This window comes from Glandiceps talaboti, chromosome 8, assembly GCF_964340395.1.
Source record: "Glandiceps talaboti chromosome 8, keGlaTala1.1, whole genome shotgun sequence".
NCBI classification, from domain to species: Eukaryota; Metazoa; Hemichordata; class Enteropneusta; family Spengelidae; genus Glandiceps; species Glandiceps talaboti.
In genome coordinates, this window is record NC_135556.1 from 21,095,388 (window position 1) to 21,114,159 (window position 18,772).

Below are 18,772 nucleotides of genomic sequence, written 5' to 3' on the forward strand. Positions count from 1 at the left end.
TGGGTAACGCATTGCTCCAATAATGATGCGTGTAAAGAGTCAAACAGAACGATGTCCAGACAGTAATATGTAATGATAGAACACACTGGTACACTCATCAACATATAAATCACATGTTTACGAGCGAGACATTAGAAGTAATTGGATATGAGATCCTTATCAATACTGATCAGTCATCCCCACCGTGAGTGACACAATAGCTGCAAAAACACAGTCAGGTACTATATGTAAGACATACACCGAGCAACTGAAGTTTTGATGTAGTCACACACGCTTATTCAACATCCACATATTAAAATAAGCATAACAAAGAAATGCAAAGACATTCACAAGAAGCCACAGCTCAACTTCCCATAGAAAAAGTAAATTTATTACGAACCAAAACTTTAATGTTCACTTCAAAATCAAAACCTTTCTGCAACCAACATAGAAACTTTAAGTTGCAAACGAAAGAAAAAGTTAATGTTTGTCACAAAATCAAAGCTTTGTGGACTAAAAAAGTGTAGAAACCACAACTTTATAAGAAACCAAAACGTACATGTATCCCTCAAAAATCAAATATAGAAACCACAACTTTATAAGGAACCAAAACTTACACATATGCCTCAAAATCAAAACTTAACCAGTGCAAACAATATTATATAGAAAAAGTAAGATTATAACGAACCAAAACTTTGCTTACCTGAAAATCAATGCTTGCAGGCAACAACAAATTTTGAGACCAAACGAAACCGAAAATTCACTCAATTACGCTTACAAGTAGAGTTATAGTTTTAGATTCCAGACACAACAACTAATTGACTGAAAGCATGTTTATTTGTAGCAAACTATTGAAGGTTTTGAAAACCAATGGGGGAATTATGAACGTTCACATGTACAAGCACTGTACATGATTTTACCGTCCTGAGGCATGTAGCGACCCCATAACACAAGTCAATCAAATTGAGGACAGACACTTTATAATTGTAACAAACAATTTCAGTAGTAAGGCATTATTTTACATGGACCACCACACATTTTAGGCAAACTGGCGGTAATAGAAATAAAATACACAAGATTTAACACAAACGGAAACAAAAATGAGGAGGTAGAGCTAGCGGTGGTACAGTTGGCAGTAATCTAGTTCCTATACGGTATCGTTACGATCTACACCTATAGTCAAAGTCGTTCCTAGGGAAGTACTGAGATGCATGACATGCAATTTCAAATTCACCCATAGCCACCCACTAACACAACGTCTTTGTTAATTAATCACAAAATTCTAACCAATAACACAGTCTCTCATAAAGTTAGTGTTTATTGGGGCAGTTATGTAATGTCCAAATATGGTATATTTGTCAGCTCAGGATGCACTGTTTACGTTGCCATAACAGTTGGGGTTCACTGATTGGATGGACAAAGTGTTGTGCTGATTGAGGGACTTTGACGAGATGTGGTTTAGTTAGAGACAACGTTGGCATCCAGACTAAGTTGGCAGACGTGGATGTACAGTGTGGTCATGATGCAATGGGGTATTTCCATGATAAGGGTTCAGTAGTGTTCCTTGATGTTGTGAAAGCTATGTATGTCTTAGTACCAGACTGTGTGTGTGTATGTGTGTGTGTGTGTGTGTGTGTGTGTGTGTGTGTGTGTGTGTGTGTGTTGCTATTGTGTTACTCAGTGGTGATGACTGGTCAACATTGATAAGGATCTCATGTCCAATTACTTCTAATGTTGTATAAGGGGAAGGTATTACGATATCTATACAGTACCAATATTGGTGTATGGCCACAGTAGCACAACGCAATGCAACACAACACAACACAGCGCAGTTCAACACTACGCAACGCAACACAACACAACACAACACAACACAACACAACACAACACAACACAACACAACACCAATATCCAAATTCGATGATTCACTCATGGTTCAAAGTGTGAACATTCATACAGCGTGTACCACATAAAAGGGAACAATGAATTGGTCTAAACGTCGACAAATGTCTATAATAATTGCTATACAGTTTTATCACGTCTTAGTCATATTTTATCACGTGCCATCAGGGCAGCATCTCACGGATCATTTACGTTTCAAATGACACTAAATTGTCAATACGACCACAAAATACTAATTTACGGCCCTTAAAACCAATCATAAACCATGTTCTCGTTTATTCCCAGTCACAGTGAACTTAAAAGTCATTGAATTACAATTCTGTACACATTGCTAAGAATAACGAAGTGCCACTAGTACATGTGTATCAGCTTCAAATGTATTGCTTAGTACCAATCAAGAATATAATCACGTTGTAGCAAAATATACATTCTAAATGGAAAATTGCACTGTAGTGACTGTACATTTTATGACATAATAGATGATTATTGTTCGGGACTGGACACAAATTACAGGTGGAGGGCGGTGGTTTTTCGGAGAGGGCCACACCTTTCCATGCACGTGGGGAGGGTCACTATTTGTGTGTGTAGTGAATGTTTTCCGATGGCAGAGGAGGATTGTATCCGTAACGTTTGTGCATTTACTTGGAGGGTAAACGTAAATCTTTTACACGTACTGAACTTTTGAAAAATCTCGGGGCCCCTCCCTCTGTAATTTGTGTTCAGTCCCTTAACGTTAACATCACAACTTAATGGTAGATAATAGAAATCCATAGCATCTGTCCTTGAGATGTCAGTGAGTTTTGAATATAGCTTTTGAACCAGAACTTTTACGATTGAGGATAGTAAATCAATAGTCTGTGGGAAATGCATATCATCAAAGTGTGCCGTAAAAGACTTGGGGGTTGAATACTTACTATATTTAACCAGTGTGTAGACGAGTATAAAAATATCGTGTTACCAAATGTCACTAAATTAATAACGTAATAAAAATGCAGTTTTGTGAAGTGAATGGTATTGATAAGTTTTCTCTTCTTTTTCTGCAAATTTGACGAAGTTGTACATTGTGCGGCATGCGACGAGTAAATTGTCACCTCATACAAGTAATAAGTCTGCAGCTAGACTTGCGTCGAACTAGTTGTCCCGTCCACAGTGTGGTTAATATCGTGTATTTGTGTAAAGTGAAGATGTTTGCGCCATATTTATTCAGTGTCTCAGTATATTATCGCGAGATAGTGTGAGAATTTTTTTTTTTTAAAAACAAAAAAACGTTAGCCCTTGATCTGAATTGCGGAGCAACTACTTCCATTGGCTGAAATTGAATAAACCTCCAGGGTAATGGGCGTCTTCTACTACCCCAGCCTCGTAGCCAAACTATAAGTATTAAAATGTCGATCGCCAAAACGTCATTCAGTCGAATCTATAAAATAAACTATGCATTACATTAAAAAATTAGAATACTTTTCGCCGAAAATGACACAATTAGATATACCACACTGTCCTTATGACAAAACATAGTACCTGTATTAGTAATGGAAAAATATACAGTATATTTAGAACTATCACAAGGGCTGTGAACCAAAGAGGTTACTTTTTCTTAGGAGGGGAGTACAAATCACTTGAGTCGAGCTGCTCCTGTATTTTTGAGAAGCCTGTCTCATTGACGTTTCTGTCTTAACATCGAAACATAAATAAGATACTTTACCATTAAAAACCCTTGATTTGGTCAACAAACTTCAAAATAAGTCAAAGTTATCAAGAACTGGTTCTCTGACATTAGCAACAGATATGAGTTGCATGTAAGTATTTCACTTCCATTGTAATTTATATCGTTTATGCGTTACAAAGACGGCGACCAATACACTCATACCTACGCACATCATGCACAAACATACATGCTCCTCTCAAAGTGTATACTGAAATCCCACGATTCTAAATTGGTATTTAAAGGGACACAAGCCGTGTTTAAACGTGTTTACGCAGTGTTTTTACTGCCCATTTAAAAGGTACTCACATAATTGCACCTACTTAACCACCACTTGCAATTGTCTGAACTCAAACCTGGTACATGTACTAAGATATATCTCATAAACAATCCGGTGACGTAATTTATCATACGTATCAAAAAATGTTCAAGAAATTCCTGCTATGCAATGAACTGTTCTAACAATGCCAGCAGACAATCGTAATGTTACAGAAGACATGCATCAACATTAACATTTTACTGGAATGTGATTTTATTTTAAGTATTTTCACTTGAGCAAAAATTTGATAAACTCAGCATCTGCAACTTTAAATTTATAGTTTCATGGGGTTTGCGAGCCATTTCAATCATTCGCTATTAAGTACTATGACCACTGGCCTGCTTATGTATAGACATTTACAATTGTCATATCAGACGCTAAAAAGGTTAAAGTTATCCAGATGTCTAGATATCTATATGAATAAATACATAAATTATAAGGAATACATGATAAATAGCTCTGGAGCGTAAAGTAAACATAACTAAATACATAAATAACTCGAAATGCTAAATAAAGAAGACACGTGGTGAGATTTGTCAGTGTGTACATGTCATTAAAGTGTGGGTGTCGATAATAAAATGTTGGAATGTATTTCTGTCGTGTCTGTGTACAGGAGACAACAAAGTAAAAATATGTATTCATTCTCAAGTATAGTTTCAATGTTTACAAAAATGTTCTATCTTTGTTTTGTATTACATCTCCTGTCACTTTCTTTGTGAAAGTTGTGATCAGAAATTTTAAATTTAAAAAAGTAAAGTTTTTGTAGATGTGGTATGTCAACATTTGATAAATAGCTCTCCATGCCGAAGGAGGTTTGTAAATGAAGAGTAATTTATCAGTTTCAGACTGTCATTTGTATTAGTTGCCAATTTTTGAGCGTCAATATCCTCTTACGTCGTTGTGAAGGTATGTAATAAATGCTGCTGTCCCACGCCCTGTATCTCACTAAAACCATATGTATCGTATGTACATGTAAAAGATATTTGACTGAGGTGGTTCAACTCGGAAGATTGTCTTCAGATTTGCTATTAGTTGGTATAGGTTTCACTAAAAGGCATAATGTATCTATTGTGGTCTGAGCCCCCTTTGGTCTGATATGTGCAATCAGTACTTGACAATGCGTCTAAAAATGTTTACTTTCGATACATAGCACTATCTTTCCTAGTCTATCTGCTAGACCTCGGATGTTCTTCCGATACAATACGACACACAACCGAACATCGCTATCGAGGATGGAACATCGGACAAGCCCTCACGAACGTCTAGCAGCAAGACTATATCTTTCCCCACATACAACCTAGTAGAAGTTCTGTTGCCTGCGTACTTGTATGGAAAATCTTTCATGTACTACCCGATGTACTATCTTTTGCTTCATTGAATCCCTTATATTCTATATGAAGTCTGATGCGTTCAAGAGTTCTCTATACACGCAAGGAAATCTATTTTTCGTAAACACCTTAATACTTGCAGAAATGGCTGATGTTCAGCTATTAACTCCACATTACGTTGCGTCAGTGATTGTGTTTTTAGTGTCAACGTACACCGTACACGCTCTCGAATACAATACACTCAATGATACACAACCCACTTGTAGCCTCAAATCTGTCCCATATACATACCGATGAGGTGACCTCGAACACGTTCAAGCTTTACTGTAATCATTGTAATTAATCTAAATAAATAGTACATATTAAAGACAGGTGGCCGCATTGCTTTGATATCAAGTCGACACCAGGGTATTCAATATCTCAGGGTAGGTAATCATAACTATATCGTTACAACAGAACTGGCAACTGCATAACTTCTCAACTCTCTGCGGAGCGTAAATGTACAATCCATTGCAGCCTATGATAGCATTTAAGCATTCACAGTTTTGTATTTTACTTTGTACTACGTTAACTAGGTGCAAATGTAGGTCAAAGGTCAATTAGATATATTTTCATAGCATGAGAGTTGTGCTGCTGACTCTCTGATGTTACATCGTACACGTAGTATAAATGATTTGGGACAGAATAATTTGGAAGAAAACGAATTAAGTCTGCACACACAGCTCGTACTTTTGATGGTATGGTATGGTATGTATAATTCGTGGTCACTGACAGAAAGATACAATAAGATCCACAAGTAACCCAAAATCTTCATCATTTTAGCCCTATGTTAATTTTATTCAATTTCAGTCCTACACTATTATGTCAAGACAATACGATATTAAATAACAGTTACTGACAGTGACACACTCAGACACATGGCGGCGCTCTCCCACGTTGAAATGCATCATAACGCCGTCACTTTATACAGGAGACGCTGATCAAATGATTATCACCAGGAGAAATCATGCATATATATGTCAGTTTAGTATATACTTTCAATGTATTTTTTAATAGCAGTGAACCCGGCGATTCGTTTTTGATCAAAGTATTCGTTACTAGTCCCTTTTTACGGTGATATACTGGTGTAGTTTTTTTAATCCATGTATCATTTGATTTCAGGGCCGGTATAAACTGTGATGAAGTCAAACTTGTTTTGAACATTTCTGAAACGGTTTTCCATGTGCAGGTATCTTCATGATAATGGGGTATACGCATAATACCTATGGACATGTACAACCATGCAATAATCTATCGAGATTACACCTGTTGATGATCTCCGTTTGTAATGCATATAATGCTAACCAGGCCATTTATAGTCACGTCCATTTTGCGTGGAGTTTTTGTTTGTTTGTTTGTTTGTTTATTTATAACTTACAATCATTTAAACGTGTTCACATACCCAATAAATTAGTACTTCTCAGATACAGTGATTGGTCGCCTAGCATGGACGCTGGGAATTCACATTTCGCTGCATTCATAGTTGGAATTATGTTCTCACATTGTTGCTATCACCGTAATGAACTTGGATCAGAGTGATTGTAGAGTGAGAGCAGAGATCCTGTATCTATTTTATTTCATTTCATATTTACACTGATTTGAGTGGCCATGGTATACTGACATGTGAAGCAATATAGTACATATACATACATTTACACTTTATGTATATGCAGTCGAAGTGTATTGAGCTATATATACTGACCATTCGTGACTCGTCATGGCAATGTAAAACAATAACAAGGAGAGGATACCGAAATAAGAGACAATAAATCATCACTTGTTGAAAAATTGAAAGCCGGGCCTTTAAGCCACATATGCATTTTAGACATTGTATACTGCTGATTGGTTAACTTGTTGCCATGGTACAGTCAAACAATAACACCTTTGGATACATTGAATGTCAGCGACAGAACGTACTCGTGTTAATGTTATGGTCAGTCATAAAGCTGTAAGCACTGGTAAGAATTCTTGTTGTTCCTTCATGATAGTGTAATCTTAACTTCATTTCTCAAAGGCTGATAACATGACTTCATGTCACTTAAATGAGGAAGTGGCAATATTTTCAATATTATTCATGTTACCGTTACTGATAATTCCAATACACCGAGGTCAAAAAAAACTGACTAGGCTCCCAAATAAAAACCCCGTTAGAAAATGACATTGGTGGTTTAATTGTTTTGAATTTCAATTCTGTAGCATTTGTACGTGTAGCTAAACGACGGGTATGCGGAATTGTTCTATTTGAGGTGAAAAGGTGACGAAACTAGTATAACGTAAGCTTAGAGATTGTCGTGTGAGTGTGTTCGTCACGTAAATGTGTAGTAAGTTATGTAAATCTCGTTATATAATTGCTTTTCTCTCATTAGAACAATTGTGCAGGTAACCTGGACTATCAATGGTTTGAAAAACAACTTAAAAAACGTTTCGATGAATTTAAGATTACACTATCATGAAGGAACAACAAGAATTCTTTCCAGTGTTTACAGCTTTATGGCTGATAACATGACTTCATGTCACTTAAATGAGGAAGTGGCAATATTTTCAATATTATTCATGTTACCGTTACTGATAATTCCAATACACCGAGGTCAAAAAAAACTGACTAGGCTCCCAAATAAAAACCCCGTTAGAAAATGACATTGGTGGTTTAATTGTTTTGAATTTCAATTCTGTAGCATTTGTACGTGTAGCTAAACGACGGGTATGCGGAATTGTTCTATTTGAGGTGAAAAGGTGACGAAACTAGTATAACGTAAGCTTAGAGATTGTCGTGTGAGTGTGTTCGTCACGTAAATGTGTAGTAAGTTATGTAAATCTCGTTATATAATTGCTTTTCTCTCATTAGAACAATTGTGTAGGTAACCTGGACTATCAATGGTTTGAAAAACAACTTAAAAAACGTTTCGATGTTATCAATTTTGTTGAAACTTGGGCTGCAAGTGAGCATAAATTTGTTGATGTGATTCCAGGTTACACTGCATATATATGTTGTAGACAACGAACTACGCAGAAAGGTCGTTTCAGTGGAGGTATTCTCGTACTTGTTAGATCTGATTTCAAAGGTGGCATTACATAAACTAAATGTGATCTCCAAGATTCTGTTGTTTTTTTCCATCTCAGTAAATGATTCGGGGGGGGGGGGGGTGAGAAAGAGATTCTACTTTGCGTAACACACATGTTGCACCAGAAGGTGCCACGTATTAGAAGTGTTAATTACAACAATGGAATTGAAAATCTAGAAGATAGACTAGACTTATTGAAATTCAAGCTATATATTATAATGCAAATCTGGTAATTTATGCAAATCTGGTGATTGCTGGGGATTTCAATGCAAGCATAGACAATAAAGAGGTCCCTCTCTATTGTCTATGATGCAAACCATAGACCCTCCATAGAGTCTATGTGAAAACTGACTTTATTTCAGACGATGATGTGAAGTTTTTTTAAGGTGTCACCGATTTGTACCTTTCATGGGGAAGGTTCATATTGGTGATGAAAAGTATGTGTGTGTCTGTATGTATGTATGCATGTCTATCTGTCCAAGAGAACGAAGTGGTTACCATCTGAATGTCCAGTTCTGACTCTGATTTCAGAAATGTCAGGCTAATTCACTTGCCATAAAGGTCATCATGATGCTATTACAAGTAGTCATTGTTATAAATTATAAATTAAAGTATTTTGGGGTATGTACATTTGGTTTTTGTTGAAAGAAAAAACTAAATTCAGTAATGAAAACGTTTATAATATTATATTTTTAAATTTGTTCATCAACAGAATGAAGTAAATAAAAGACAACACTATGGGTTCCGGTGCTAGTACTCACAGTCACGACCAGAACAAGGGTCACAGCAAAGGTTTGTGTGAACTCAACATTTCCATACGAACTGGTGAACTGCAAGGTTCCGGTACCGATTCGCCTGTGCATTTCATTTTTTTCAACGAACATGGAGACAAAAGTGACGTCATAACCCCAGATAAACCATTGCAAAATGACTTTGAAAGAGGTGACATTGACAACTTTTCCATACAAACACCCGAAAATTTTGGTCTGGTTACTAAAATTGAAGTTTGGTGTGACGCCTGGCTTGGTGATAAATGGTATGTGGATTATGTCAAGGTGGCTGGTAATAATGGAATGGATGCGTCTGCATTTCCAATACAGCGATGGGTTGATTCAAAACACTTAGTTGTCTATCAGAATGACAGCTGCCTTCCTCAGTTCGCTGTCAACACAGAAGAAAGGCGGAGCGAGCTCGACAGGAAGAAAGTGGTATACCAATTTGCTACGCCTATTGAAGATCTCCCCTCGACAGTGAGTATGCAATCTGATTTCTTTCGTCTTCCAGATTATTTTTGATTTTGTCTCTAACTGAAATCTGTCTCCCACCTTGTTTGAAAAATCCTCAAATCATCAGTTGATAACCATAATGGCTGAAAAGTGAGAATACAAATGTTTGAAACATGTTCGGTTGATATGTGTAAAACATTACTAGTAGTAGTAGTAGTAGTAGTAGTAGTAGTAGTAGTAGTAGTAGTAGTAGTAGTAGTAGTAGTAGTAGTAGTAGCAGTAGTATCATTCTTATCATTATTTACAGGAAAATCTTTTTACTGAATTTTGTTTTTTTTTCTACATGTTATGTCAAATTTTGGAAAAATAATTCACATGTTATGATGATTTTGGTTACCATGGCAAGTGATGTTCATAAAATGACCCCCTTTTTCGAACTCAGCAAAACAAACTACCCTAGCTATGGTGCTCCATAAGCAAATAATCTATAACCATTATAATTATTAGTAAGTAAGTAAGTAATTTTTATTATGGTTACACTAGGTCATAAAATACCTCCCAGCCCATCGGGCTTATAAGTCACCTTGAACAAGAGATTCATATGACGTTCCACATTTACTGACATTTCATTTCCCGCCTCTTTTTTATCTTTTTCTTCTATTCAGGTTATCAAGCTGCCGATATCAGAAAAGTTCACAGTTCCATACCAAGTACGTAACTTTATTCTTTCTTTTTTTATTTGAATTGATGTCACTATGTAGCATTCACTGGTTATTACTTACATGCATACATTGTATAATTATGAATAACTGACTTCCTGTAGGGTTGTTCACATTGGTGTATCATTGATATTTCTAATTACTGGAACAAAAGCGGGACTGGTTTAGTCCTAACTGCGTTTCAGTTGATGCCAGTTAATCCAGAAAAGTAAATTTTACTGCCTCTGCATTGTACAACTTTTCTATTAAACAAAAGTTTTAAAACAATTAAATAAAATAAAAATATGAGAAATAAAATTGTTCAAATCAGCCATGAACCGATTTCTGTACAATGGGATAGGGAATTCTAGGTATGGTGTCCAATTATGATCTATACTAGTGACTGTTTATCTGAATGTGACGAAAACTTAGGAATCATGAATATGTATTTCTCATCTAATATACTCCTATGACTGATGGCTAGCAAAATTGATCACTCAAGCATCGTTCGAGACCTTACACCTGTGAAAGAGAAGTCAGACGTCAAAATATGTAGTGTGAGGAAATACGAATGAGTTTATTGCGAAAACTGGAGTCAGTCCAGCCACAATCACGAGCCAGTTTGGAAACATGGACCTGATAATGTCTAAAACGGGATTTGAGTTTGTTTTAAGCTGATTAGTCTACGGTAAAACTTCGTTACTGACCTTTTGAGGTTCCTTGTCATTAGCACACCTCCTTTGGCCCCAGTTTACACATTCTCAAGTCCATGTTAATTGTTTTATCAACACTAATATACGTAGTGTGTAAACGAAGCATGTTTGGATAACAAAAGAATTCTTATTTTCCAGAGTGATATATCGAAGGTTGGGATGAAAAGTAAACTGTCCATGATGTTCAATTCTCTGAAATCACACGAATGGAAGGACTTAGATGACGTCAAGAGTATTTACGGCGGAAACTTGAAGATTCCAATAGTAAGCAACACTTTCCTTAATTTCGTGCAGTCCTATGCACTGAAAAGTTACACATCAAGAATGACTCTAGATCTATCACAAACTGTCTGAATGAACAAATTCCAATATTTAACATGATATCTTACTGTTGTTTGGCCTTGGTTGATATCAGGAAAATCGTATATTGACCTACATTTTATACTAAACTGAGGCATACAAAAAGACAGACAAACAGACTGACTTACTGACATACAAAAAGAAAGACTACCAGAAAGCATACAATAGTTGTATCCTAGTTCACCTCAATTTGACTACATTTCATGGACTTATCATAATTCATATTCTTTTAGAATCCAGATTTATGGAAAGAAGAATGGTATTTTGGAGCGCAAAGACTCATGGGATGTAACCCTATGCAAATCCAGCTATGTTGTGAAATCCCTGACAAGTAAGTGCCAAAGATACATAGAATCGTTTACAATGTCTCTACTACAAAATATCGCGATTTTCAGTAAAGGTAAAATTGGTACTAGTTGATATTTGTAATCTGATGCCGTCATATTTATAACCGCTCCATTGCCATTAGCAGTCTTTAATCCACCAGTAGAATCTGTGTTTTAATAGGCCTTTCCAAAATTTGCCATGGTGGCGCTCTACTTGTCCGTGTGCACCTTGGGTGTATACATGATATACTTTACATGCAGGGTTAATCATAGTGCACTGCTAATAGGAAAAACATCCCTGCTTTATACTTCTACAAAATAACAATGACATAGCCCTGAAGAAACGGTACTATGAGCTGATGATACCCCAATTTTAGCGAGGGCGTTGTACTCGAAAATTTCCTGTTTGCAGTCTGGAATGTATGAAAGCCCATTCATTAGTGCCATCTACAAAAGCAAAAAAGATATAAAAAAATATCTCGTGCGCTCCAAAAACTATATAGCGTTATCTCGAGAAACGATCACGAGATACTTTTTTGTTATCTTGAGACAGTATCTCGCGATCTTGAGAAACTATATCGTTATCTCGAGAAACTATCTCGGGATCTCGAGATAATTTTTTTGCTTTCAGAATACGAAACGTTATCTCCTTATCTCGGGAAAATATCTCGTTATCACGATAAAATTTACACTTTACATACATACATACATACATACATACATACATACATACATACATACATGCAAACATACATACATACATACATACATACATACATACATACATACATACATACGTACGTACGTACATACATACATACATACATACATAACGAGAGATATTATCTCGAGGGCTCGACTTATCTGTCAGTAACACCTTACGGGAATAATTCAGTTTACATCTGTTTATAGTTCATACTATTTATTGTCATATGACTGTACTTTCAGCCTTGCTGTTGAAGACAGTAAATTACAACCTTTGATGGAAAATCTATCACTCAAAGAAGCTATATCACAAAAGCGGTTATTTATTGTGGACTATAAAGTGATGGAAGACCTACCAACACCCAGTCCGGAAAGGGTAAGATAGAAAACACTTATTTTCTTGGTGTCGATAGATTGCTTCATGTCTGTGGTTTAAACCGTTATACACTTTCAGCGGTTCACCAGTCTGAGAGATTTTTAACCCTTTCTTTGTCATTGTTTAATCTTTGCCGTTTTACCAACTCTGAGTTAGGGTGCTTCTAGTCCTAATATCTCGAAATACAGGCACAGAAAATAAGTAGTTTTCAAAGTCTTCAAAATCACATATGCGACTCCTTTTTATCATGAGATGTTATATATTTATTGGTTATTAAGGCATTATTAGACGTCTATTGCCCCGAGGGCTGTTGTGTAGCAACTAGTTCTCCAGGCAGAAAGGAAAGGGAAATAATTACTACATATCAGTACGGGGATTATTTTCTCCTAGTGCCCGAATAAGGTAAGGTAATATGTGTTTTATAACACATTATATCTCAGGCACGTATTCTTTCAAGAGTAAGTAAGAACCACTCCCTGAAATTACAGCATCCAGTGAGTCCCCATGTTGACCACCGCTGCCACCAGTGTCTCACTCGAGCCCCATGCGTGCTATTTGTCTGCAGTGAGAACTTACAGCCGACTTCCAGTGTGTTACTCCGGCCGGTCAAACTCCACGTAATCATTACTGTAGGAAACAACGGAAAACAACCTAACACTATATACATGGCTTAGGATAACATCCGACCGCCATAGAGCCCCCCACCAAAAAGTCTTAGGTCAAGAATCATAGCAAATCACTGACAGACCTACGACTTCTGCCCTAGGGAATATATATATATATATATTTAAATATTGCTCATTATACATAAATTGAGGACACTATAGGTCAAAAGCCTATGTCATGTCTATGTCACGTGACACAGTCTAATCCAATCACCGAAGGCTGTATGAAGATTGTATGAATATATGTAATGAATATGTATATCTTCCCCGAATAAAAGTACAGTATAGTAAACATGAAGTACCTATGTGTCATGTACAGTCACCTCTTGTTCTGACATTTTAGTATATATTACATTCACCAATGTTGTCATATTATTCAGGTCGTCTGTGCGCCCATCGCTTTGTTTTTTCGGACCAAAGACAACACACTTCTTCCAGTAGCTATTCAGCTGTTTCAGAAAAAGGCCGAAGATAACCCGGTAAGAACATAAATCGGTTGGTTGGTTGGATGGATGGTTGGGTGGGTGGGTGGATTTGGGTGGGTGGGTGGGTGGATTTGGGTGGGTGGGTGGGTGGATGGATGGATGGGTCGATCAATCAACCAGTCATTCGTTGAATCATATAATCACTCACAAACTCACTAATAATTAAACAATAATGTACGCCCTCCCAGCCCATAATGGACGAAAGAAAACTTTGAACGACATAATGGTCGAGGCGACAGCCGAGCCCTTTATGGAGTGCAAAGTTTGCTTGAGTCCATTATGGACTGGAAGGGTGTGCATTATTGTTATTATTTTATAGTTTTGCCAATTCCAGTGAATTTGTAGACCGAGAAACGCAAAACAACGTATAATATACACAGCGCTGAACATCGTCTGCCATGTTCGGCCCGGAAGCTGGATACTAATCATAGCGACACACGTACGTACACTTCAATGAACTGCTGTGAACACAAATTTGTTTCATGAATGCGTTGTATTTTTAATAGTGGAAATGACAATCATAAGTAACATACATTTCGAAAAAATACCTAGTCGTACATGAAGAAACAGAACAAATAAGCTTGTATTGTTATGCTCGTTCCGGGGCCGCGATGCCCAATAACGGAGTACATTATCAGTAATAATGTACAGCGATGACGTCACAAAATTCACTGGAATTGGTAATGCTATAATATAATTGGTTGATAATATATCAATAGCGGGCACCCAAGACATGTTGACTGAGACAGACGTTTGTGTTTTGGACATGATACTCTTAAGCTTGTCACGGACAAATGTTTCTATATATTTTTCATTTCAGCAATTTCGTCCCCATGCCCTAAAGTATATTAAAATCCCTTCTTCTGAAATGTGATCAACGCTTCGCACCTGACAATGATGAGGAAAATGTTCGATACCTTGCGATAGACGATTAACAGTGTTGTATTGCAATGAAAATAACTATGTTAGCAAGATTGCATCCGATATAAAATCATCCAAACTAAATAAAAACTTATACTTTGATTGTAACCAGGTGTTTATGCCAAGTGACTCAGCATATACATGGTTGGTTGCCAAGCTGTTTTTCAACAATGCTGAATCACAATTCCACGAATCTGTATCTCATCTCCTGTACACTCACCTGACGATGGAGAGTTTTGCACTATGTGCTCACCGACAGCTCTCACCATCCCATCCTATATTTAGACTCATGGCGGCTCATTTTGAATTCCTACTCCACATCAACAGGTGAGTTATAATACTGACTTTATATAAACATTACACGAACAAATACCCCTAACGCTTTCAAAGGTACCATGTACAGCGAATCTCAACAGGAAACAAATTCTACATTCCCAAAGTTAGTCTCAGTTTACATCCCAATTAGAGCAGTGTTTACTAGATAAATTGTTTTGATAAACCCTCGTTTGCCCCCTGTATATAAAATGTATATATATTCAACAGGCGTAATTATTTTTATTAAGAGACTGCACTTCATGCATGTTTTGTTTGTGTTCGGTTGTTGTTGTTGTTGTTGTTGTTGTTGTTGTTGTTGTTGTTGTTGGGGTGGGGTTTTTATTGTTTCTTTTTATAATGTATTAAATTACTGTATGTTTTTCTTGAGTCACAAACCCGACTAGTTTGAAGATAGAAATCATCAAAGAGCTAACCCCCCCCCCCTATAATACAGTATTTATAGAACATATCAACAGATATGGAAGTCATAATCATTACTAGTAGTCTTAATGAGTATCGTCAAAAAAGGCATACAGTCACTTTTATCTGTCACATCTCTCTATTTGATTGACATATCCTTTGAGCGCACCGTTGATCTTCGTAATTGTAAACTTTTTAGTCGATATATCTGCAAGTATGGCAACAATAACAATTTGATTTGGCGGAATATGTAACTAAAAGTGTGTCTCACACGATTCAATCTGTAGGCCTGTTGCAAAATAAGTTCTTACAAACTGTACAATATATGATATGGGATACAAATATTACATGGAACGGACATTTAGAAATTATAAGTGAAAAACTATTCACTGCGTAAAGAATCGAATTCACAAAGTATTCAATAGTTTTCTATAATTAATAGATTACAAATTCGAGTCCCAGTGTGCCCTCGAACCCCTATGGAATAACTTAAAGGATAAATGATATGAAGGGTAAATCACTTCACATCAAAACGCTATTTTGTGCATCTACATTTTGGAACCTCAAGGACAAACATGGCTGACCCTGATGACTCTTTTCCATATCACACATAATGTAACACTGCTGAACACTAATGTATCCTTCTGTCAAGCATATTAGTACATTGTAAAAAAAAACGAGACCACTAGTTATATCTGAAATGATATAAACAAATTCTAACAATAACAACAGCAATATCGTTCATGTGGTTGATATGCATAGCAACAACGTTTCCACCGTAGCTACGATTTTAAGCATATTTCATCTCAAGTTGAACATTTCTCTATTTCATTTTCTATTATCCCAGTACTGGTTTGCAAATCCTCATGGATCCCGGGGGTTGGTTCGATGAATTCGCGACCATGGGAAGAGTAGGATCCATCGAACTAAAGCGTCGTATGTGGAAAGATTGGAGATTAGATGTACAGGGCACATTTCCTAACGAGCTGAAGCAACGTGGAGTGGATGACCCGGATGTGTTACCAAACTACTACTACCGCGATGACGCTTTGCTGATCTACGACGCTATACGTTCTTACGTATCTAACATTGTCAATGCACATTATGGTAAGAGAAAGATTGATCGAGATTTTATCCTACCTAAAACTCTACCCCCCCCCCCACTAATATACATACATATTCACGCACAAGTATCCATGAAATATGTGGGATACAAAATAGACAGAAGCATTGAGTAACAGTATAAAGGCAGGAACTACACTACCCAATCGTAAGGAAAACACGAAGGAAGAGTGTTTTATTTAGACTCACATAAAAATATGCGCTGCCATAATATAAGTGCTACAGAACCTCAAAAACACCTCAACATTCTACACGACTCGGAAAGATGCCATTCAGTTTTCAATCGAAAGCCAATGTTCGCATGGAGAAAGTTTGGGACTAGAATGTACCATAATCCACAACAAACATGACATATTACACGATACTTTAAAAACAAAACACGAAATGTACAGAGTCAAATTCTCGTTTTTTAAATATCCCACAATAACCGAAGATGCGTAGCGTACAGCCATTAAGATCCGTTATCAAGCTTAAGTATATAAGTAAGGTACTCTTCTTAGAATAATTAATCCTAAATCGAGACAGTTTTCATGTTTTTATCACAAAAATAAGTTTACAGCAACCATATTTGTATATATTCGACTGTTATTAGTTACAATTCTTTCAGCCACTACATTTTTAACTTGTTTTCTCCATTTTAATTTCCAAAACGTTTCAGACAATCCTGAGAAACTGAAGGGTGACTATGAGTTGCAGGCATGGGGTGAAGAACTGACTACTCCTCAACCACTTGGATTTGGTATTCAGGTAGTTTTGATCAAATTCCTGTAACACTAGAACGAATAAAAGATAAAATATACATATACATATATAGAGTTGTCTGATGATCGCACTATGCGTGAAACTCCGAGTTACAACCAAGAAAGAGGTCCAGAACTATCAAAACTATTTATATATATATATATATATATATATATATATATATATATATATATATAATTGACTGGGTGTGGATATAACCACACAAAAGTGCTCAATACGGTTAGTAGTGCGAATTATATACGAATTATATATATGTATGTGCCTCATAGTCTCTCTCTCTCCCCCTCCCTCTCCCCCCCCCCCCTCTCTCTCTCTCTCTCTCTCTCTCTCTCTCTCTCTCTCTCTCTCTCTCTCTCTCTCTCTCTCTCTCTCTCTCTCTCTCTCTCTCTCTCTCTCTCTCCAATTAATGTGTTGTTTTTTCTACAAAACCAGGGTATGCCGGGAAATGGTCAATTCTCAACGACTGATGAATTGATACAAGTAATAACATGTGTAATATTTAGTAGTAGTGTAACACACGCAGCTGTTAATTTCAACCAATATGATCAATATGCCAACCCTCTGAAGTACCCACTATATTTACGAGGACACCCACCGAAGGACAAGGTAAGTGTCGATATCAGATTAAATTCATTATTCCTTTTTTAAATGATATCGGTATGAATGCGGTCATTTTTTTATACAATTCTTTCTAATTATAAAGTAATTTGTTTATGAGATATTGATCGATCAGTAGTGTCTGTTTCTACATTAATCCTCTCAAACTATTTCTGTACCAATTACAGAAACCTTTAACTGAAAAGGATGTAATACAATATTTACCGGATAAAACAACACAGCTGAAAATATTGGTCATGACAAAAACACTGAGCGAATTTGGAACGGAGAAATTGGGTCACTTCAGTAAACTGTATCAAAGTGACAGTATCAGCCAATCAGCAATAAAAGGGTAAGTTAATTATAATGTTAACTATTCGTAGGATCCGATCCTTCATGAAGCAATCACTATCCTACCAGGTCCCAGTTATACAGAGCCAGAATCGTGGTTCAAGTTTTGCCTAAGTGCGTACTTTATATAATTAGCCATTGAGAAACAAATGGCAGTGCCAAGGCACGGACCGGCATTTAACAGATTCAAAGGGGGCCACGCCAACATTCAACTCCAAGTTATATGACCATTTTGGACCATTCAATAAGACATATCAGGGAGAGCTTTTAAAGATTTGTATACAGGTCATTTAATTGCACGAAGAAATCTAAAGAAACGTTATATCCGTTTATGTCCACGATTGTTATAATAATTGTCCCCGATTCTCTAAACCATGATGTATATCATTACCGAAGTAT

General features: G+C 36.6%; 1 protein-coding gene across 1 annotated transcript; it reads left to right on the forward strand.

The window, feature by feature from the left end:
- The first annotated feature begins 9,068 nt into the window (after positions 1-9,068).
- On the forward strand, positions 9,069-17,168 carry LOC144439356 (polyunsaturated fatty acid 5-lipoxygenase-like). Its single transcript, XM_078128640.1, has 10 exons — positions 9,069-9,581; positions 10,223-10,267; positions 11,107-11,232; positions 11,562-11,659; positions 12,603-12,735; positions 13,176-13,229; positions 13,781-13,879; positions 14,919-15,133; positions 16,389-16,648; positions 17,164-17,168. The coding sequence occupies exons 1-10, from the start codon at positions 9,069-9,071 to the stop codon at positions 17,166-17,168; spliced, it is 1,548 nt and encodes a 515-aa protein (XP_077984766.1).
- The last annotated feature ends 1,604 nt before the right edge of the window (positions 17,169-18,772 follow it).